The following is a 23,122-nucleotide window of genomic DNA, read 5'->3' on the forward strand; positions in this document are numbered from 1 at the left end:
AGCAAGGAGAGTTAAGTGGATATGGAACCAGGAGCAAGCCCCACTCTGCCATCAGACCCATTCACAGTAAAGGGCAACCAACCCATGACTGAGCAAAGTGGCTTCTAAGTTCTTCTATTCTCCTTACCTCTTTCCTTCTGGAGTGAAGATATTTTTCAGCCACTCATATGTCATGAAATACATCCCACTGGCTGGAACATCTGTTAGCAGCAAGAAAGAGGTGAATTAAATGATATAAAATCCTCACAGATTTCTTGAATTTAGAAGAGTCAAGCTTGGCACTGGCCCCTTCAAGGCTCCCTGGGAAGGTCCTCAGCAGCACTTCTTATCTGCATTAACTCCTGTGCAGTAATTAGATGCCACTTTGGGGCAAGCACTAGTGTGAGTGAGCACAAACATGCATGACAACATTTCATCTTCAAAGCCCCTTCTGAGTAGTCCCCACTGACATGCCCACTCCAAGTTACAGGCACTGCTAGTCTCTGGCCTTCCTCCAAGCTACCATGTTAGGACAAGGATGAGGCTGTGTCTGCCTTTCCTACTGCCACCCCAGCAGAACATGCCTCTCGAAACCATGGTGAGGCCCAGTGTCCTTAAGTCATTCTTTCCTCCCACTCATCCCTCCAGCCACAATTTCTACCTACTTTCCAGTCCCCTGTAACTGCCACTGTCTTAAGACATCCTTGAGGGCCAGCCTGCCAGAAGGATGTTGGTTCCCCCTGCCCCCATCCTCATTTGTGTCCATGCTGGCTGGGGTGAGACTGCCTAAAACCAGGGCACACCATGCCAGCCTTCTCAGCCATAAGTGTGGTTTGCATGGTGCCAAAGCTAATCTGGGGACCCAGGTAAGACCCTCTGTGGCAAATGCACCTCAGATGAGCCCCCAACCAAGGTGACCTCAGGTGGAGAACCTAAAAGGTTACCTCGCATGAGGGTGAGCACTGTCCCTTTGTAAATGCCTCGGATCCCAGACTCCTGATACAGCTTCTTTGCACAGTCCAAAGCCCCAGTGTATTTGGTTTCCCCTGAAGAAGCCTGAATCTGAAAGGGAGGGAAAAGTCATCAAAGTCAGCGGCAGCAACATCGAAGTCAATAGACTCAGCATGTTACAGAAGATTACAAGGTGAGTGTGGATGTGGTCATTAGGCATTAGACCAAGAAACACTCCACTGTCAAACTGACGGTTATATGGAAAATAGAATATTGGTGGAAGTCACTAGGAAATAAAGCTAAATAAAAATATCACAAAGTATGCATATACTGACAAGAAAAAAAAATCAACAGAAGAATTGGAAAATAAGTGGAGGAACCCTCAAATCCAAGAGCATTCCCAATAAAGCTAGTTGGAAGGTCTAGAAAGGAGACAAATACTTCAGTCATTCACTTATTCCTTCAACAAATATCCACTGAATACCAAACCCATTCCAAGCCCTCACTGATCAGGAAGCCTGGTTAAGGAAAGGTGAACAGGAAATGGCATTCAGAGTTCTAAGTCCTGGGATAGAAGTCCTATGCAGAGCCAGGGGAAGGCCAAGGAGAGGCCCCCATCCCAGCTTCAGGGATCCAGAGCCTAAGAGTCAAGAGCATGAGAAAGGCAGGCTGGGGTAATCCCAGAAAAGATCCGAGAGAAAGATCCCCATGCAAGATCCATAGGAAGTACAGAGTCAAAGGGAATCAACACACAGAGGCATCAACCAAAGAATAATTAAAGCTGGAGAGTTTGGCTTTAACAGTCCCAAGGAGAAACGCTTACAAAATAAACATAGAAGTCCAATAACTTTCTTTTTTTTTTTTTATGTTTATTTACTTTTGAGAGGAAGAGAGGGAGAGAGAACGTGTGCCTATGAGTGTGCACGAACAGGGGAGGGGCAGAGAGAGAGGGGGACAGAGGATCCAAAGCAGGCTCCACACTGACAGTAGCAAGCCTGAGCCTGATGCAGGGCTTGAACTCACGAACCATGAGATCAAGACCTGTGCCAAAGTCAGACACTCAACCAACACATATCCCAAGTCTAATAATTTTCTTACACACCAGCAATAACAAGTTGAAAATCATGGAAAATAATTCCATTCAAAATAGCAATAAAGGGGCACCAGGGTGACTCAGTCAGTTGAGCACTGAACTCTTGATTTCGGCTCAGGTCATGATCCCAGGGTCATGGGATCAAGCCCCACATGAGGTTCTGTGCTGAATGTGACACCTGCTTAAGATTCTCCCTCCCTTAGGGGCACCTGGGTGGCTCAGTCGGTTGAGCGTCCAACTTCGGCTTAGGTCATGATCTCACGGTTCGTGAGTTCAAGCCCCGCGTCAGGCTCTGTGCTGACAGCTCGGAGCCTGGAGCCTGCTTTGGATTCTGTGTTTCCCCCTCTCTCTGCCCCTGCCCCACTTATGTTGTGTCTCTCTCTCAAAAATAAACATTAAAAATTTTTCTAAAAATAACAAAATAGCAATAAAATATATGTATATCAAGCAGTAATAGGATTTGCATAAATAAAACTCTAAAATATCTCTGGGGGACAAAAAAGAAGAAATGAATAAAAAGTCATAATTTCTGGTTTATTGGAAAGATCAATTTTTCTAAAAATAATAAATTTAAAACAATGTCAATCAAGTATCAATGGCTTTTTTTTTTTAATTTTTTTTAATGTTTTATTTATTTTTGAGACAGGGAGAGACAGAGCATAAACGGGGGAGGGTCAGAGAGAGGGAGACACAGAATCTGAAACAGGCTCCAGGCTCTGAGCTGTCAGCACAGAACCCAACGCAGGGCTCGAACTCACTGACCGCGAGATCACGACCTGAGCTGAAGTCGGCCGCTTAACCGACTGAGCCACCCAGGCACCCCTCAATGGCTTTTTAAAATACAACTTCCCCAAATGATCTGGGCACATGTAGGCCTGGAATGTCTGAGGAATAGCAAGGAGACCCATGTGACCAGAGGACACTGGAGCTGACTCACAGTGACCTGGGAGGCCAAAGAGGATCGGTATGGAATTGACATATTACTATCAGAATCTTCTGTTTAGTGATGAAGGTGACCTGGGGCAATGTGACTGCAAATGGAGGGATGAGAAGGGATAGACTTGGCATCTGTTGAAAGCAAACTTGAACTATTCAACAGATGGGATATATACAGTGAGAAGGAGAGGAACCTAGCATGACTCCTGGGCTTTAGAGCTGAACAACTAGAAGGATGGTGTTGCCACAACTGAGTTGCAGAAGGTTGTAGGTGGAGCAGTTATTGGGAAAGACCAGGAGTTCGTTTTTGCACACAGTGACTCTAAGGTGCCTATTAGTGTCCAAATGGAAATGTTGGATAAACTAGTCTGGAGTTGAGGAAAAGGCTGAGTTGGAAATACAAACCAAAGAATCATCAGCATATATATGGTGTTGAAAAATCATGAGAAAAGAAGAAATCATCAAGGAAATGTATGTAATAAGAATAAGCTCTGTGGAGCATGAACATTAAAAGATCAAGATGATGATGAATCGGGGCTCCTGGGTGGCTCAGTCGGTTGAGCGTCCGTCTTCAGCTCAGGTCACGATCTCGCGGTCCGTGAGTTCGAGCCCCGCATCGGGCTCTGGGCTGATAGCTCAGAGCCTGGAGCCTGCTTCTGATTCTGTGTCTCCCTCTCTCTCTGCCCCTCCCCCATTCATGCTCTGTCTCTCTCTGTCTCAAAAATAAATAAACATTAAAAAAAAAAAAAAGATGATGATGAATCAACAAAGGAGACCAAGAAGACCAGCCAAGTAGGTCAGAGGAAAATCGGAAGAGAAGCCAAGTGAAGATAGCTCTTTAATAAGAGGAGGGAATCAGCTGAGTCAAATTCTAATGATGGATCAAGAAAGACGAGGGCCAAGAACTGAACACTGGATTTAGTGCAAAGCTCACTGGTGACCTTGACAAAACTATTTTGTTGGAGTTGTGAGGTAAAAGCCAGACTAAAGTGGGTTTAACAATTAGGGAAAAGGAGCTAGAGATAATGAGTAAAAAATACAAACAAAAAAACCCAAAAACTTCTCAAAGAGTTTTGACATAAGGGGGAGCAAAGACATGAAGCACAGAAATTGATGTGGGAAATAGAACTTTGTATTTTCAAGGTGAAAATACAAGCATGTTTATACTCTTACTGCTGAGAACAATCTAGTGGAGTGCAAAAATTAATGTTGAAGGAAAAGAAAGAAGAACTGTTGAAGTGAGGTCTATGGATGGGTAAGAGGAGACAGGATCAAGCAAAGGCATGGGCCACCATCGGTGGAAACAAGCTGAGCAGCCGTGGATGTAGTAACAGGTGCCAAAAGGTGGATGGAGGTGGTGGAGGGCATCTGGTGAAGTCTTCTTCTGATAGTTTCAGTTTTCTCAGTGAAATAGAAAGCCAACTTATGTGCTGAGAGTGGAGATTTGAGAAGAGAGGAGAGGTATAAAGTAGTCACCCAGCAGGCAGAGGAGTGCAAGAGAAGAATACAGATAGAGACTGTCTCATCTAGGAGCAGAAAAGGACCTCAGGCACATTGGAAAAGGAAGAAGCCGTGATGGCAAAGACTGATGAACACGGTTACTGAAAATAAACATTTCCTTAGTTAAAATCAATATACAGACTTTGTTTCTAGGAAGTACTTTTCCCTATTCTTCCTGCTACAGTGCAACAACAACAAAAAACCCTAGACATTATTTTTATTTTATTTATTTTTTCAGTGCAGAAAAGGTGGTTTAATTAAAGCATGGGGACAGAACCCATGCGCAGAAAGAGCTGCCAAAAATCCTAGACGTTATTTAAAAATCTTTTTTCATGTTTTTTATTTATTTTTGAGAGAGAGAGAGACAGAGAGACAGAGAGACAGAGTACGAGTAGGGGACGGGCAGAGTGACAGGGAGACACAGAATCCATAAAGCAGGTTCTAGGCTCTAAGCTGTCAGCACAGAGCCTGACGAGGGACTCGAACCCATGAACCACAAGATCATTACCTGAGCCAAAGTCGGACGCTTAACCGACTGAGCCACCCAGGCGCCCCTAGACATTATTTTTAAAACAAACATGAGAAGAGTCTGAAAGTTTGAAGAAAAAGGAAGACTGGCTAGGGACCTTCGAACTTGAGTAATGACATGGTGGTGAGCTCTTTGGATTTTCTTTTTGATATATCTCCGACTTGAAGCTGAGGAAACTGGCAATCCAGGAACCCAAACAAACATAAACCAAAAGAAAAAAAAAAAAAAAGCCTCAAGAAAAGCCTGTGTTCTCTACACAAAGGACCAGGAAAGGGATAGCCTAGAAAGACAAAAATTTTTTAGGCAATAAACACTTTACTCCCAGCCATTCACCATAGGAAACAAAAAACAAAATATGGGCCTCACTCCCATCCACACCATCAAAGACCAAGTGGGGAGCTTAGACTTCCACCCTTGTAGAGCTGTAACAACATGCTGTCAGGGTGGAGTCAGAGAAGGCCAAGTAGGGAACTAGGACTTTCATCCCTGCCAGCCAGTAACAGGGCCCTTCTACGGGGTCAGTGGAGATGTTGGAACTCCCATACCCACCCAGCAGCAAAAAGAAGTGCCCCACCCTGCGATGCCAACAGAGGCTGAGTGGGGAACCTAGACTTCTACCCCCACCTGGTAGTAACAAAGCAGCATCTTTCCCTTTCCTGATAAAAAGTCAGAGAAAGCCAGCTAAAAGATAAAGTTTAAATAAGATCCACAGTTGCAACGTAATATATAAATATCCAGGTCCCAACTGAAAATCATTCATCATGCCCCAAACCTGGTAGATCTCAAACTGAAAGGAAAAAGACAAATAACAGATGACAATACCAAGGTAACAGAGCCATTATTATTATCTGACAAAGAAAGATTTGTTTTGTTTGTTTTTGTTTTTTTTAATCTGCCAAAGATTTTATTTTATTTTTATTTTTTTTTAATTTTTTAATGTTTGTTTGTTTATTTATTTATTTATTTATTTTTAACATTTATTTATTTTTGAGACAGAGAGAGACAGAGCATGAGCAGGGGAGGGTCAGAGAGAGAGGGAGACACAGAATCCGAAACAGGCTCCAGGCTCTGAGCTGTCAGCCCAGAGCCTGATGCGGGGCTCGAACTCACGGACCGCAAGATCATGACCTGAGCCGAAGTCAGACGCCCAACCGACTGAGCCACCCAGGCGCCCTGATGTTTATTTATTTTTGAGACAATGTGAGAGACAGAGTGTGAGCAGGGGAGGGGCAGAGAGAGAGGGAGATACAGAATCTGAAGCAGGCTCCAGGCTCTGAGCTGTCAGCCCAGAGCCTGACGTGGGGCTCAAACTCACAAACTGTGAGATGGTGACCTGAGCCGAAGTTGGATGCTTAACCCACTGAGCCACTCAGGCACCCCTATCTGCCAAAGATTTTAAAGCAGCCATGGGGAAAAAAAAAAATCCTTCAGTAAGTAATTATAAATATGCTTGAAACAGATGAAAATATAGAAAGCCACAGCACAGAAATAGAAGATATAAAGAAGAACTAAATGGAAACTGTATAATTGAAAAATGGAGGGGTACCTGGGTGGCTCAGTTGGTTAGGAGTCCAACTCTTTTTGTTTTTTTTTAAGTTTATTTATTTTGAGACAGACAGAGACAGCACGAGTGGTGGAGGGGCAGAGGGAGAGGGAGAATCCTGAGCAGGCTCTGCATAGTCAGTGCAGAGCCTGATGCGAGGCTCAAACCCACAAAACCATGAGATCATGACCCGAGCCAAAATCAAGAGTCACACACTCAACCAACTGAGCCACCCAAGCACCCCAGGAATCCAACTGTTGATCTCAGCTCAGGTCTTGATCTCAGGGTTGTGAGTTCAGGCCCCCCATTAGGCTCCAAGCTGGGCATGGTGCCTCCTTAAAAATAAGAAGAAAATAAATAAATAAATAAATAAATAAATAAATAAATAAATAAATAAAACAACTGAAAAAGAAAAGAAAAACACAACTGAAATAAAAAGTTCAATGGATGGCTCGCTCCAGAGCAGAACAGAAGAGAGAAAAAAATCAGTGAACTGGAAGATAAAACAATGGCAAACCCAATCTGAACAACAGAAATAAAACAGACTGAAACAGACTGAACGGAACTCAAGGATCTGTGTGACTATAATAAAACAATCTAATATTTGTGGCCTCAGGGTCCCAGAAGGAGAGGAGAAAATAGGATGGGACTGAAAATGTACTCGAAGAAATAACTACTAAGAAGTTCCCAAAATGTTCCCAATGTGGCAAAACATAAACATATAGATTCAACAAGCTAAGCAAATACTAAACAGAATAAACCCAAATAAATCCATGCAATGACACATCACAAATTAACTTCTGAAATCTAATGACAGAGAAAAAAAAATCTTAAGAGCAGCCAGAGGAAAATGACACTTTAGCTAAACAATTTGAATGACAGCAGAAACCAGGATGATAGACACAAATGGCACAGTATCTTTCAGGTACTGAAAGAAAAGAATTGTCAACCCAGAATCCAATGTCTAGCAAAAATATCCTTCAGGAATAAAGGGGAAATCAGGCATTCTTAGATGAAGGAAAACTGAGAGAATGTCAACAAAAGATGACCTACCCCAAAAGAATAGCTGCCCCCAAAAGAATGGGAAGTTCTCTACACAGAAAAGAAACAATGAAAGAAGGAACTCTGAAACATCAGGGAAGGAAGGAAGAACACAGTAAGCAAAATTATGGGATAGAGATAAAAAGGCCAATCTACCAAGAAGACACAGCAATTCAAAATGTGTATGTACCAAACAAAAAAAAAAAACAAACACTACAAACTATGTATAGCAAAACTGATAGAATTGAAAGGAGAAACAAACAAACCCACAATTACAGTTGGAGATTTCAACTCCCTCTATCGACAAATTGGTAGAACAAAAAGACTGAAAATCACCAAGGATAAAGAAGAACTCAATACTATCAACCAAGAGGATCTAATTGACATTTATAGAACACTCCACCAAATGACAACAGATTACACATTCTTTCAAGTGCTCATGGACATAAGCCAAGACAGACCATGGGCATAAAACAAACCTCAAGAAATTTAAAAGATTTAAAATTTTTGTTTGCGTTTATTTACTCATTTATTTTGAGAGAGAAAGAGAGGCAAAGAGAGAGAGAATCCCAAGCAGGCTCCATGCTGTCAGTGCAAAGCCCAGCATGGGGCGCAAATTCACGAACTGTGAGATTATGACCTGAGCCAAAATCAAGAGTCAGATGCTTAACCGACTGAGCCACACAGGTACCCCTAAAGGTTTTATATAATACAGAATACGTTCTCTGATCACAATGGACTAAAAACTAGAAATCAATAATCTCCAACACTGTAAACCAAACAACACTCTTCTAAACAATTCAAAAAGGGGGCGCCTGGGTGGCTCCGTGGGTTAAGCGTCTGACTTGAGCTCAGGTCATGATCTCGAAGTTTGTGGGTTTGAGCCCTGTGTCGGGCTCTGTGCTGACAGCTTGGAGCCTGGAGCCTGCTTCAGATTCTGTGTCTCCCTCTCTCTCTGCCCCTCCCCAGCTCACACTCTGTCTCTGTCTCTCTCAAAAATAAATAACCATTAGGAAATAATAATAATTCAAAAAGGAAGTCTCAAAGGAAATTAGAAAACACACTGAACTGACTGGCAATTAAAATATATCTAACTTTGGGATGCCTGGCTGTCTCAGCCAGAAAAGCACGTGAGTGCTGATCTCAGTCAGGGTTGTGGGTTTGAGTCCCATGTTGGATATAGAGATTACTTAAATAAATAAACTTATATATATAAATAAGTTTGTAAGACATAGCTAAAGTGCTGCTGAAATGAAAGCCTATAGCACTGACTGCATACATTAGAAAGGAGGAAAAGGCTCAAATCAACAATCTAATAAGCTCTCACCTCAAAAACCTCCCTAAGGGGCACCTGGATGGCTCAGTCAGCTAAGTGTTCCAACTGTGGCTCAGGTCATGATCTCACAGTTTTTGAGTTCAAGCCCCGCATTGGGCTCTCCACTGTCAGCACAGAGCCTGCTTCACATCCTCGGTCCCCCTGTTCCTTCTCTGCCCCTCCCCTGCTCATGCTCTCTCTTTCAAAAATAAACATTTGTAAAACAAAAACAAAAACAAAGAAAAGCAAATTAAACCTACAACAAGCAAAAGGAAGTAAATAATAAAGATACAAGCAGAAACCAATGAAATTGAAAACAGAAAAATAGAGGAAATCAGTACAACAAAAAACTATTTTCTTGAAAGGATCAAAAAAATTAACAAACCTCTAGTGAGGCTGACAAAAAAGAGAGAGAAGTCACAAATTACTAATATCAGGAATAAAACAGAAGATACAACCACAGACCCTGTAGACATCAAAAGGATAATAAGGGAATACTACAAACAACTCTACACACAATTTAACAACATAGATGAGAAAACAAAAACATAAACTACCACAATTTGCCCAACATGAAATAATTAATTTGAATAGCCTTGTAACTATTAAGAAAATTGAATTCATAATTTTAAAACTCTTCTCTCCCAAATCCATAATTCATTATAAAATCCTAACAAAGGTTTAAAGAATTAACACCAATTCTACAATCTCTCTTAGAAAACAGAAAAGGGAGCACTTCCCAATTCATTTCATGAAATTAGTATTATCCTAATATCAAAACCGGATAAAACAATACAGGAAAAAAAAATATGACAGACCTATATCTTTCATGATTGTACATGCAAAAATCTTTAACAAAACATAAGCAAATAGAATTCAGCAACATATAAAAAGAATTATACACCATGTCAACTTGGTGGGTCTATTCTAGCAATGCAAAGTTGGTTCAATATTTGAAAATTAATTGATGTAATCTACCATATTAACAAGTTAAAGAAAACTCACATGATCACATCAATACATGCAGAAATAAAGTATTTGACAAAAGTCAATATCCATTCATGATAAAATTCTCAGAAAAAAGGGTAAAAGAAGGTAACTTCCTTAACTTCATAAAGAACATCTACAAAAAAAAGTATATCTAACATATTTAACAATGAAATAGTGAATACTTCCCTGTAAGATTGGGAAGAAGGCAAAAATGTCCATTCTCGTCATTCTTATTCAACATAGTACTGGAAGTTCTAGCCAGTGAAATAAGGAAATAAAAGTTAAACATATCAGAAATGAAGAAATAAAACTGTCTCTATTTGCAAATGGCATGACTTTCTACATAGAAAATCTCACAGATTGTATAAAAAAAACAATCCTAGAACTAATAAGGGATTCAGGAAGGTCACAGGACATAAGATTAACATATAAAAATCAATTGTGTTTCTATGAGCTAGCTAAGAACATGTAGATAACAAAATTAAACTTACAGTACCATTCCCAATGCCATTTTTAAAAAGATTTTATTTTTAATCTCTGTACCTAACACTTGGGATTGAACTCACAACCCTGAGATCAAGAGTCACATGCTCTACCAACTGAGCCAGCCAGGCACCCCTACAATGCCATTTTTGAAAGTCAAAAAAAGAGAGAAGACTTAAATATAAATTTAAAGAAACATGTACAGGATTTAGATGCTTAAAAGTACACAGTACTGATGAAAGAAATTAAAGTTCTAAATAAATGGAGAGACATACCATGTCCATGAATTGGAAGACTCAAAACAGTATCAATTTCATCCAAATTGACCTATAGATTTAACATATATCTCAGCAAAATTTTTCTCAATTTTCTATATTACCCTAAAGTTTATATGGAAATACAAAGCAATTAGAATAACTAGAATAAGTTTTTTTTTTTTTTAAGAATAAAGTGGGAGGGATCAGTCTACTCAATTTCAAGACTTAGTACATGCCTATATTAATCAAGACTGTGTAGTATTAGTAAGAGGATAGACATATAGATCAATGGAAGGAACTACAGAACAAAGCAGTAGATCCACACAAATATGCCCAGTTGATTCTTTTTTAAGTTTATTATTTATTTGAGAGAGAGAGGGAGAGCATGAGCAGGGGAAGGGCAGAGAGAGAGAAAACAAAGGATTCCAAGAAGGCTCCACACTGTCAGCGCAGAGCCTGATGTAGGGCTCAAATTCGTGAACCGTGAGATCATGACCTGAGCCGAAACCAAGAGTCAGACGCCTAACTGCATGAGCCCACCCAGGTGCTGCTATGCTGAGTTGATTTTTAACATAATGTAAACAATTCAGTGAAGTAAGATAAGTCTTTTCAACAAGTGGCACTGATGCAATTGGACAGCCATAGGCAAATTTTTGTACATTATATACAAATTCATTCAAAATGGGGTCACATACTTAAATGTAAAATGTTAAACTATAAATAGAATTCTTAGGGACACCTGGGTAGCTCAGGCAGTTAAGCGTCTGACTTCGGCTCAGGTCATGATCTCAGTTCATGAGTTCGAGCCTCGCATCAGGCTCTGTGCTTATAGCTCAGAGCCTGGAGCCTGCTTTGGATTCTGTGTCTCCTTCCCTCTCTGACCCTGCCCTTCTCCTGCTTTGTCTCTCTCTTTTGTTTCTAAAAAAAAAAAAAAAAAAAAAAATAGAATACTTAGAAAAAAGCACAGAAGAAAATCTGGGATCTCAGGCTAGGTAAAGAGACCCAATGCCTCAAATACCTAAAGTCCAATCCATAAAAGAAAAATTAACAAACCCAACTTTATTAAAATTAAAAATGTTTGCTCAAGGGGTTCCTGGATGGCTCAGTCAGTTGAGCATCTGACTCTTGGTTTTGACTCAGGTCATGATCTTATGGTTCATGAGTTCGAGCCTTGCATCAGGCTCTGAGCCTGCTTGGGATTCTCTCTCTCTCCCTCTCTCTGCCCCTTCCCCACACAGAGAGGGAGCACAAAATAAACATTAAAAAGAAAATGTTTGCTCAAGATACTCTGTTAAGAGGATGAAAAGCCAAACTATAAACTGAGAGAAAATATTTGCAAACCATGTATCTGTCAAACCACTAGTATCTATCTATCACTTCTCGGCATTTTGGCTAAGATCAAGCATAGTATTTGTTCTTATTAGTTTAAACCACTAGTATCTAGAATAAAGGACTCTAAAAACTCAACGGTAAAGGGGCACCTGGGTGGCTCAGACGGTTCAGTGGTTGAGCTTCCGACTCTTAATTTTGGCTCAGGTCATGATCCCAGGATTGCGTGATCGAGCCCCACATTGGGCTCTGTGCTGAGCGAGAAGCCTGCTTAAGATTCTCTCTCTTTCTCTCTCTCTCTCTCTCTCTCTCTCTCTCTCTCCCTGTCTCACTCTCTCTCTCTCTTCCTTTGCCCCTCTCCCATGTTTGTTCTCTCTCTTTAAAAAAAAAACAAAAAAAAAAACCCTAAACATGCAACTACCATATGACTCAACAATTGTACTCCTGGGCATTTATCCCAGAGAAATGAAAACTTATTTTCTCAGCAAAACCTCTGAATACAAATGTTTATACCATCTTTATTCATAATAGCCCCAAACTGGAAACAACCCAGATGTCCTCCAATGGATGAAAAGTTAAACACACCATGGACTATTAAAGAGAAATGAATAATTCATACATGCAACAATCTGGTGAATCTCCAGAAAATTATGTTGAGTTAAAAATGCCAATCCAGGGGCGCCTGGGTGGCTCAGTCAATTAAGCATCTGACTTTGGCCCAGGTCATCATTTCAGTTTGTGAGTTCAGGTCCCACGTTGGACTTGTTGCTGTCAGTCAGTGCAGAGCCTGCTTCAGATCCTGTCTGTGCCCCACCCCACCCCACCGCCGGTGTGTCCCTCCCCCTCCCCCAAAAAAGAATTCATAATTACAAAAAAAAATTTTTTAAAGCCAATCCAAAAAGTTTACTTGGGAACTTTACTATAGTATGATTCCATTTATATAACATTCTTGAAATTATAAAATTATAGAAATGGAGTATAGACTCATGGTTGCTGGGCCAGTTAAGAACTAGAGTGAGAGAAGGAAAATGGATGTGGCCATGGCAATGATGGAAATATCCTGTATCTTTACCATATCAATATCAATATTCTGGATGTAATATTGTTCTAGGGTTTTATAAGATGTTACCTTTATGGGAAAACTGGATAAAGGGTACATGTGATCTCTCTGTATTATTATTTTTCCCTTTACATTATTTTTTACAAGTGCACATACATCTATAATTATCTCAAAATAAAAAGCTTAATTAAAAAATACACAAAATTGGAATAAAGCTTGCACTGTTAAAAGCTCAAAAAAATACACAAAATTAAATGACAAATGCAAACCATGGAAAAGACTTGCCACATACGGTAAGTAATTAACAACCTTAACACGTCCAAAGCTTTTATAAGCCAAAAAAACAAACAAATGAGCAAAGAAAAATAGGTACTTCATAAAGAAACAATACAAACAAGAAAAATTGGGGTTCCGGGTGGCTCAGTTGGTTGAGTGACCGACTTCAGCTCAGGTCATGATCTTGTGGTTCGTGAGTCCGAGCCCCACATCAGGCTGCCTGTCAATGCAGAGCCCGCCTCAGATCCTCTGTCCCTCTCTCTCTGCCCCTTCCCACTTGTGCCCTCTCAAAAACAACCATTTAAAAAAATAAAAACATGAAAAAATTAAAACAATGCAAATTTTTCACCCATGAGACTGGCAGAGATTGTAAATTAGATGCTGCAGAGTTTCCTGGTCAGTGGGTGCTCCTGTATTATTGACTGAGAATAGAAAGGGATAGGACTTTATAGGAGGGCCATTTGGTAATATGTTTTAAAAACTTTTTAAAGTATACACCTTTAGGGGGTGCCTGGGTGGCTGAGTTGGTTAAGCGTCCGACTCTTGATCTTGGCTCAGGTCATGATTTCATGGTTCATGGGATCAAGCCCGGTATTGAGCTCTGTGCTGACAGTATGGAGACTGCTTGGGATTCTCTTTGTCTCTCTAGCTCTCTCCCTGTCCCTCCACCTCAAAATAAACAAAGTTTAAATAAATAAATAGATAAATAAATAAATGTACACACCTTTAAACATACTAATTTCATGTCTGGACATTTATTCTAAGAAAATAATCAGGTATACATGGGGTGCCTGGGTGGCTCAGTCAGTTGAGCTTCCTACTTTGGCTCAGGTCAAGATCCCACAGTTAGTGGGTTGGAGCCCCACATTGGGCTCTGCGCTGACAGCAGGGGCCTGCTTCAGATCCTCTGTCTCCCTCTCACTCTGCCCCTCCCTGGCTCTCTCTCTCAAAAATAAATAAACATTAAAAAAAAGAAAAGAAAAGAAAAGAATCAGATATACACACAAAAACTTATTTATAAAGATCTTCGCTATCGTATATAATTTGTCATGCCCCAGATAAGGAATTATTGGGTAAATGACAGCCATGTAATGAAATAAGATACAGAACATGATGCTTGAGAAAAACAACCACAGAAAATTAGGATACATCAAGTGAAAAAAGCTGGTTATAAAACTAATGCATTATGTGACCTCAATTTTATTTCAAAAGTTAACATTTCCTAACATACATGTTTACCAAAAAGGCTAGAAGAATTCACATAAAAACATACCAGTGGTTACCTCAGTGGGGTGGTATCATGGGTGATAAATACATTTTTTTCTTTGTGCTTCTCTGCATTATCAAAATTTTCTAGCAAGAATTATGTGTTAAATTACTTCAGCTATTAGAAGAAAACAGCAGTAACTTTGTTGTTTTAAAAGGAGCCTGTGTGGTAAGGCAGGAGACCAATTCACACCCTTGGCTGTCAATGAGCCAGGTACTCAAAGGGCACTGAGTCTTTGGGCAACTGGTAGAGACATAAGATACACAGGCAGAAGTAGCCTCCCTTCCACCTCTGAAGAAACACGGTTCACCTTTCAGAGTTCCTGAAGTACTGTTAATAAGAGTGGATAAGTCTAGAATGACACATCACAGGTGTGACATTTTGGTTGGTTTGTTACACTGTCCTGGTTCTCGATTCTACTACGATTGCTTCCATGCTCTTGAAAACCTTGAAACTGTTTTGCACACCTGACCTGAAGCCTTTATAAAGGGTGAAAGGACATAAACATCCACACAAAATTGCATACTGAATGGAAAAAGCTAGCTGCCTCCCCCCAGATCACATTCCCCCACACCAGCTCATACCCTTACCTGTAGCAAGCACTTGATCCGTTCTCCAGGGGTCATAATTCCCGTGGTGAATACACCAGATAACATCCCAGCTGCAAATATTTGGGGGTAGCTGTATTGAAAACAAAAACCAGAGGCAACCCCTGTGACTAACCACCCAGGACAGCAGCAATCCCAGCACGAAGGATGACTTTGTAAGAAAAAATAAGCACTTGGACTAGGCAGAAGCCCGGCAGAAATAAATCATATTTTGCACAAAAGCAAAGTTCTAGGTGTATTCTGAGGTCAAATTTTCCAGGGCAGAGGTCTCAGTACCAAGAGTAATATGAGCTTGGTCAAGAAGGCCACCTGCACACTCAGTTGGCCTCACCCACAGAAGCTTTATAGTGAGACATAGTTCCCTGCCTGGGCCTGTCATGCACAATGACTACAGATTAGTTTTTAGGCTTCACTGAGCCTTGACTCCCCATTTGTAAAACTCAGGGTTGTTGTGGAAAAAAGCCTCCAACTCAAGATTTAGGTCTCAGTCAACCCCAGTTTCCCTCCAATCTCACTTCCTCTGGATCAGCAAGGGCCTGAGAACATTTTAAGCCAAGACTCAAGCGAGACAGCATCAAGGCTAGGGGGACAGTTGTGGCCATTTCCACAGGATGAGGGGCACCCAGGCCAATTGCAAAGAGTGTGCTGTTAAGATGCTGAAAAAGGCCCAGACAGGGATGGTACCCAGAGAGGCATGATGAGTTCTGTAGCCCTCTGGGCAGGGAATGATCCCTCAGTGGCCAGAGAGATGGATCCTCACCCTGGCCCCTACAGAATAAACCACACGAAGTATTTGGAGGTGAGGCTCCAGGTATCTATAGCACACAGCTGTCTGTGCTACCTCTGGCATCTCCTTTTCTATTAGTAATACAAGGGTCACCAGGAGGCAATGGAGCACAAAGCTATAACTAACATCTCAACAGAGCCTCCACAATTTAAGAAAGGTTACTAAAAATCTTCAGTTACTTGCCAGAGCCTCAGGCCCCTCCTGACCCCAACCTCTGACAGTTGAGCCTTCAGCCAGGTCCCACTCAACAAGAGCCCAAGACCTGGAGAACAGATGTCAAACGGAGTAGAGAGACATCTACTGCAGTCCTTCCCTCTAGGTAGGGCATACGTTTCAACAGCCCTGTTTTTGTTGTTGTTGTTTTATATTCTCACTCCAGGCAAGGCCCACACATATACCTCAGGCATGCAGACCTAGCACACAGGTTGGCTTTCGAACAGTCAAGAGACTTGCTTTCATGCACGGCCTCCTTCACAGACACAGTTCACACTGCTGTCTCCAAGAGGACCCCTCTCAGCAACTGAAGTTCTCCTCAGGAGACCAACATGCTCTGTACTTTGCAGGATGCCCATACTCCAGGCCAGGCACATCCCCATCTCTTGGGAATAAGGACTTTTCTCTGAATGGGTTCTCTGTGTGTGCCCAGAGAACTCTTTAGACACTCTATGACTGCCTGGCCCATTCTGCCACTCCCCACCCCCACCCTAGGCTGGTATCTGTGAGTCTGAACCTTCTTGGGGATCCACTCCAAGATGCTGGTAATGCTCATTTCCATACTATCCTCAAATACCACTGCAGGGAGGGGAAACATGGCAGGGCTGATGTCCAGAATTTAAAACATGGCAAGATTATACGAGTGGGGTCCTCAGTGTCTCAACCTTTGCTCAAGCAGGAAGGGTATTTCTTTGTATGCTGATGTGATTGTACAGGGAATACAACCCACAGGTCTAAGTACTAACAATGACCCCACTGGGGGTTTTAGTGCATCGCCCCAGTATAACTATGAGCTGGTACATGAGCTAGAATACCAGCTTCTCAGAGAAGACATGTGTCCCTGGGACATTTGGACTACCAACAGCCAAACACAGCTTCAAAAGGACCCCATACACATTCACATTCGTGGCCACCTGTGGCTATTTATAGAAGCTTGTCACATTCAGAGGGTCACAAGGACTCCAGAAATAGTTTCACATTATAAGCATCTCATCTACGTCCTAGACCCTTACTCAGCATGCTGTGGCCTGAAGTAGTGACAGAAAACAACCACACAGCACCCTGGGCTTCCTCCCTCAAACTCTTGGACCCAGGCCTGGCCAGCCTCTGTGGGATCTGTGCTGCCTGCAGCCCTTCCCAGGAGTTGTTGTCACCCTGCAAGTCTCAGACTGAGGACATCTTATCATCCCATGTTTCCACTCTGAATGCCCCTGCATGCCAAGAAGCTGGTCTGATGAAAAGTACATCATAGTGAATATAGTCAATAATATTGTAATAACTTTGTATGGTGACAGATGGGAACTACACTTACCATGTGAGCATTTCATAATGTATGTAATTGTTGAATCACTACATTATATACTTGAAACTAATATTATGTGTCAACTATACTTCAATTAAAAATTTAAAAAGGTTTAATTAAAAAAAATTGAGAGGCACCTGCATGGCTCAATCAGTTAAGTGTCCAACTTCGGCTCAGGTCATTATCTCCTGGTTCATGAGTTCAAGCCCTGCATCGGGCTCTGTGCTAACAGCTCAGAGCCTGGAGCCTGCTTTGGATTCTGTGTCTCCCTCTCTCTCTGCCCCTCCCCTGCTCATACACACACACTCTCTCTCTCAAAACCAAATAAACACTAAAAAAAAAAAAAAAATTGAGAAACACCTGGGTGACTGAGTTGGTTAAGGGTCCTTCCCTTTTCCCAAGCAGGGGATGGAAGACAAGGCTGCTGTTGTCATTGCTGTAGCACTGGGGACTGTTCATGGCATTTTACATACTTTTTCACATTCAGACCTCTCAATGCTATGGGGTTGATATTACTAATATCCACAGTAAGTGATACTACTTCATAGAAGAAATTATGACAACCTGGTAGGGAAGATGGGGGAGGATTCGGGGTTGTTTTCTTTTTCCCTTTGGTTCACAGGGCAAAAGAAGCTCAAGTACCTCCCTCATGTGGAGCAACCAGGAGCCAGTGTTAGGGGTCCAGAGGGACAGCCACTCCCTATCTGCCAAGATTTTTCACTTTGACCCATGTCACACCACCAGGTGGAACAGCTTCAAGTGCTCCAGACCTGTAAGTACTCACCTGAGCACATCCTCTGGGCATTTCTGTTGCAGTTTCTTCCCCAAACCAAACCCAAAGAAGCACACAGCAAACATGGGGGTAACCCCAATGATGGGGGCAGCCATGCCCCGATATAGCCCCGTGATGCCCTGCAAGGAATCACAGAAACAGAAGCTGTTTATAGACACGAGTACCCTTTATACTGCTGAAACAGCGACGTACTGTGTCCTCTAAACTGTGGCTTCCTTCCTTCACCTCTTCTCCGAGTGAAGAGAACTTTCAAAAGGAAGAAAAACCCCTGGGAGCCTGGGTGGCTCAGTCGGTTAAGTGTCCAATTCTTGGTTTCAGCTCAGGTCATGATGTCACAGTTCATGAGTTTGAGTCCTGCCTTGGGTTCTGTGCTGATGGTGCAGAGCCTGCTTGGCATTCTCTCTCTCTCCTCCTGCATCTCTTTCTCTCTCTCTCTCAAAATAAATAAACTTAAAAAAAAAAAAAAAGGAAGAAACCCCCAGAAATAGTTGTCCTTTTATACACTGCTGAAGAAACCAGAAACAGCTTTTATTCTGGAAAACAATCTGGCAATATGCAGCATGCCCTTTCATCAGGAAATTCTGTGTCTAGAAGTTTATTCTAAGAAAATACTCAGAGATGTAAAAAGAGAATGACATTAGGCATTTATAAGCTCCCAAAATTTTGGAATAATCCAAAAAACTCCCAAATAGAAGATTAACGAGACAAATGATGGGAATTCCATAAATGGACTATCACACGGCCATTAAATCACATTGTAACATGAGAAGATGCTATTAAGTCTACTTAGAGACCACTAAAAAGGCAGGCTAGAAGATAAGATGTACAATGTGATCTGACTTCCTTGGAGTGAGATGACAGGTAATTAAGAAATTTTTGTATTTTCCAAGTACTAAGACAGAGGGTTTTTATTATTAGAAACAATAGTAAGACTGCACATCAATTTTCACTCATGTAGTTTGTGATAAAATCAACTATGCCAGTAGCTAATAAACAGACAAACAGATATCCCAACCAAATGAGGTTCGTAACCAGGGAAAAAGATTTGGGACCCAGGAGACCAAGGGTTGAGCCCAAGAGAGGTAAAAGGAGGCTTCTGGGATGGCGTTGGGTACTGTGGGCCTGGAAAGAAGCCAGTCCACACAAGAGTATGAGGATAGAGGACCCCAGAAGGGAAGTTTCCCAAAAAAAAACAAAAAACAAAAAAAAAAACAAAGCAAAACAACTCACAGTGGAAGAACAGATTACAACTGTTTAGGCAGTGTGGAAAACCAAACAGAAAGGTACTCCACAGAGCTTTCTTAGGTACAAGATAACCGAGACAGCAATTCAAAGAAACACAAGCAAAAGAAACTGACACAATTATTTTACCTAACCTCAAGAAAAACAAAAAGTCACACAAGAAATAAAATGCGCATCATACTATATTACTTAAGAGGAAAAAAATATATATAAAGTTGTAATCATGAAAACAGTAAATTGGATTAAACCACAACATATGATAAAACTATACAGGCAGGGCAGAAAGAGGGCATAAAGAAATGTAAGACTAGGGGCACCTGGGTGGCTCAGTTGGTTAAGTGTGACTCTTGGTTTAGGCTCAGGTCACAATCTCACGGTTTGAGTTCAAGCCCTACATTGGGCTTTGTGCTGACAGCGCGGAGCCTGCTTGGGGTTCTCTCTCTCAGCAACTCCCCTGCGTGTGCGCATGTGTGTGCTTTTTCCTCTCTCTCAAAATAGATAAATAGGGGCACCTGGGTGGCTTAGTCTGTCAAGCATCTGACTTCAGCTCAGGTCATGATCTTGTGGTTTGCGGGTTTGGGCCCTGCATAGGGCTCTGTGCTGACAGTTCAGAGCCTGGAGCCTGCTTCAGATTCTGTGTTTCCCTCTCTTGCTGCCCCTCTTCCACTTGTGCTCTCTCTCTGTCTCTCTCTCTCTCAAAAATAAATAAACATTAAAAAAAAGTTTAATAAATATTTTTTAAAAAGCATTAAAAAAAGAAACGTTAAGACTTAAAATCATCTACCACAAATAGGTAGCTAACACATATAAAAAGTGTATTAAATATAGTTGTAAATGTATATTTTTTTAGGTAGAAACAGCATAAACAACTGGAAAAGCTGAAAAAAATTACCTCTGGAGAAGAGGTGGATAAATCATTTTGCTACTTTGTTACAAGCCTTTCAGTAACAAACCCAAGTGCTTGTATCACTTTAATACAAAATAAGGAATAATTTTAAAAACAAATGTTATAATTGCTCATTTTTTTTTACACTTTTTAAATTTAATTTTGTATTTTTTTAAATTTATATCCAAATTAGCATATAGCGCAACAATGATTTCAGGAGTAGACTCTTTAGTGCCCCTTACCCATTTAGCCCATCCCCCCCCCACAACCCCTCCTGTAACCCTGTTTGTTCTCCATGAGTCTCTTGTTTTGTCCCCCTCCCTGTTTTTATATTATTTTTGTTTCCCTTCCCTTATGTTCATCTGTTTTGTCTCTTAAAGTCCTCATATGAGTGAAGTCATATGATTTTTGTCTTTCTCTGACTAACTTCACTTAGCATAATACCCTCCAGTTCCATCCATGTAGTTGCAAATGGCAAGATTTCATTCTTCTTGATGGCCGAGTAATACTCCATTGTATATATATACCACATCTTCTTTACCCATTCATCCATCGATGGACATTTGGGCTCTTTCCATACTTTGGTTATTGTTGATAGTGTTGCTATAAACATGGGGGTGCAGGTGTCCCTTCGAAACAGCACACCTATATCCCTTGGATAAATGCCCAATAGTGCAATTGCTGGGTCATAGGGTAATTCTATTTTTAGTTTTTTGAGGAACCTCCATACTATTTTCCAGAGTGGCTGCACCAGCTTGCATTCCCACTTTTACATTTTTTTTTAACGCTTATTCATTTTTTTTTTTTTTAATTTTTTTTTTTTCCCAACGTTTTTTATTTACTTTTGGGACAGAGAGAGACAGAGCATGAACGGGGGAGGGGCAGAGAGAGAGGGAGACACAGAATCGGAAACAGGCTCCAGGCTCCGAGCCATCAGCCCAGAGCCTGACGCGGGGCTCGAACTCACGGACCGCAAGATCGTGACCTGGCTGAAGTCGGACGCTTAACCAACTGCGCCACCCAGGCGCCCCATAACGCTTATTCATTTTTGAGAGCCAGCGAGAGACAAAGCACAAGTGGGGGAGGGGCAGAGAGAGAGGGAGACAGACAGACAGACAGAAACCGAAGCAGGCTCCAGGCTCCAAGCTGTCAGCACAGAGTCCAACGTGGGGCTCAAACTCACGAACCTCGAGATGATGACCTGAGCCAAAGTCGGACGCTCAACCAACTGTGCCACCCAGGTGCCCCTATAGTTGCTGCTTAAGATAGAACTGCAGGAGAAATAGGGTGGTGCTCCACACCTGGAGAGTCCACGGACACAGGCTGGAGAACCTGTCTCTCTGCAGATCCTGGGCACTCACAACCAATCTTCTTTCCTGAACTAAAGGGGCACAACTGTACCAGTCGGCACTCCTGGGTCCTGCAAAGGTCTAACATTGTCACACGCTGTAAGAAGACTGTCTGAGGACAAAGTGCAAAGGCAGAAAACAGTAAAGAGTGAAGGGGGAAGAGAAGGTTCTGAGGAGGATCTACAAAAGCAGCATGTGACAAAGTCCTTCCAAAGCCTACAGCTCCCTGCCAGGGCTGAAAAGCATGTCCAAGTCCTAAGGGCCTAACTAAGCCCTTGCCTCCTGGTTAGCCTTCCTTCCACTATCCTGGCCCACCCACTTGCACGCAGCACAGCCAAGACCTCTGGCAGTTTCAGAAAGCAGAGAGGTCAGTCTGGCACAGCAAAAACCAAGGATGTGCATACATATGGACGAAGGAAACCTATTCAACCCTGCAGGGAGTTGGGTTTGTATAAGCCATTCTCACCAGGCCCCCAGGACCCAGCACACTGCCAAGCCACTAAACAGATGCTCAGTGTTCCTTGACCAAGAGGCATGTAAACCCTGCCTTTCTTCCACCAGCGCAGAAGATTTGGGGCAGATCCAAAGCCTAAAGCCTCAATGGGACACCGATGAGACTCAGCTCTGGGAAGCACAGATGAAAGAAAGAATGCCTTAAAGAAAAAAAGGCAGCACCATCTTGGGCATGGATCCTGTGGGAACCATGGGAACAACTTCTCCCCCAAGGCTTAATCCATCACTTAGCAGTCTCCCTTCTTTATCTGGGTGACATCTAAGCACCCTGAATTCTGCCTTTCAAATGAGAAAACCATTTTATTAGCTTTAGTCATCCATATAAAACAGCAGCTGGAACCATCAAAGACTCCAGAGCAACAACAGGAGGGCATGGGATGGCACAGCGAGAGAGCCGCAGCTGTGGGCTAGCCCTCCAACAGAAAGACACCCTATCCCCCCAGGGAAGCAACAAACCAACTCTGTGAATGTGGTCCTCTGAGTAAGAGGAATGCCCAACACCTAGATACCATACCTCTCTAACAAGTGTCTTCCGGAAACAGTCAAAGGTCCCAGAATACATGGGTGGCTGTCCAGGCAAACTTGGGGGCTGTGTCTGCAGTCGGACCTGAAACCAGAAGTTAAAACACAATCATCTCCCAGAAACAGAACTGCTTGCCAAACTCTGAACAGAGAATAGTTGTGCCTGTGTACATGTCTTTGGCACTTGCTTAACCTGCTAGATTCAGACTTCTCTTTCCTCCAATTTATTCAAACTCTGTACTCACATGTCATTAGTAGCATGCCTTTTTTTCCCCTCATCTAGTCACTTCCACCACTTATTTCTTACCTAATGGATCCCACAATGACCCAATGGGATAGGTATTCCCAGTTTACAGA

General features: G+C 42.0%; 1 protein-coding gene and 1 pseudogene across 1 annotated transcript in view; one reads left to right on the forward strand and one right to left on the reverse strand.

The window, feature by feature from the left end:
* Positions 1–23,122, reverse strand: part of SLC25A20 (solute carrier family 25 member 20) — a 29,436-nt gene that overhangs the window by 2,239 nt on the left and 4,075 nt on the right. The window contains exons 2-6 of the mRNA XM_007088484.3: positions 22,758–22,850; positions 18,245–18,372; positions 15,140–15,230; positions 924–1,041; positions 128–200 (exon numbers count right to left, since the gene is read on the reverse strand). Coding sequence (XP_007088546.1) covers positions 128–200; positions 924–1,041; positions 15,140–15,230; positions 18,245–18,372; positions 22,758–22,850 — 503 coding nt within the window. The remainder of the gene's footprint in view (positions 1–127; positions 201–923; positions 1,042–15,139; positions 15,231–18,244; positions 18,373–22,757; positions 22,851–23,122) is intronic.
* Positions 11,990–12,085, forward strand: LOC122236845 (annotated as a pseudogene).

This window comes from Panthera tigris, chromosome A2 (genome assembly GCF_018350195.1).
Source record: "Panthera tigris isolate Pti1 chromosome A2, P.tigris_Pti1_mat1.1, whole genome shotgun sequence".
NCBI lineage: Eukaryota > Metazoa > Chordata > Mammalia > Carnivora > Felidae > Panthera > Panthera tigris.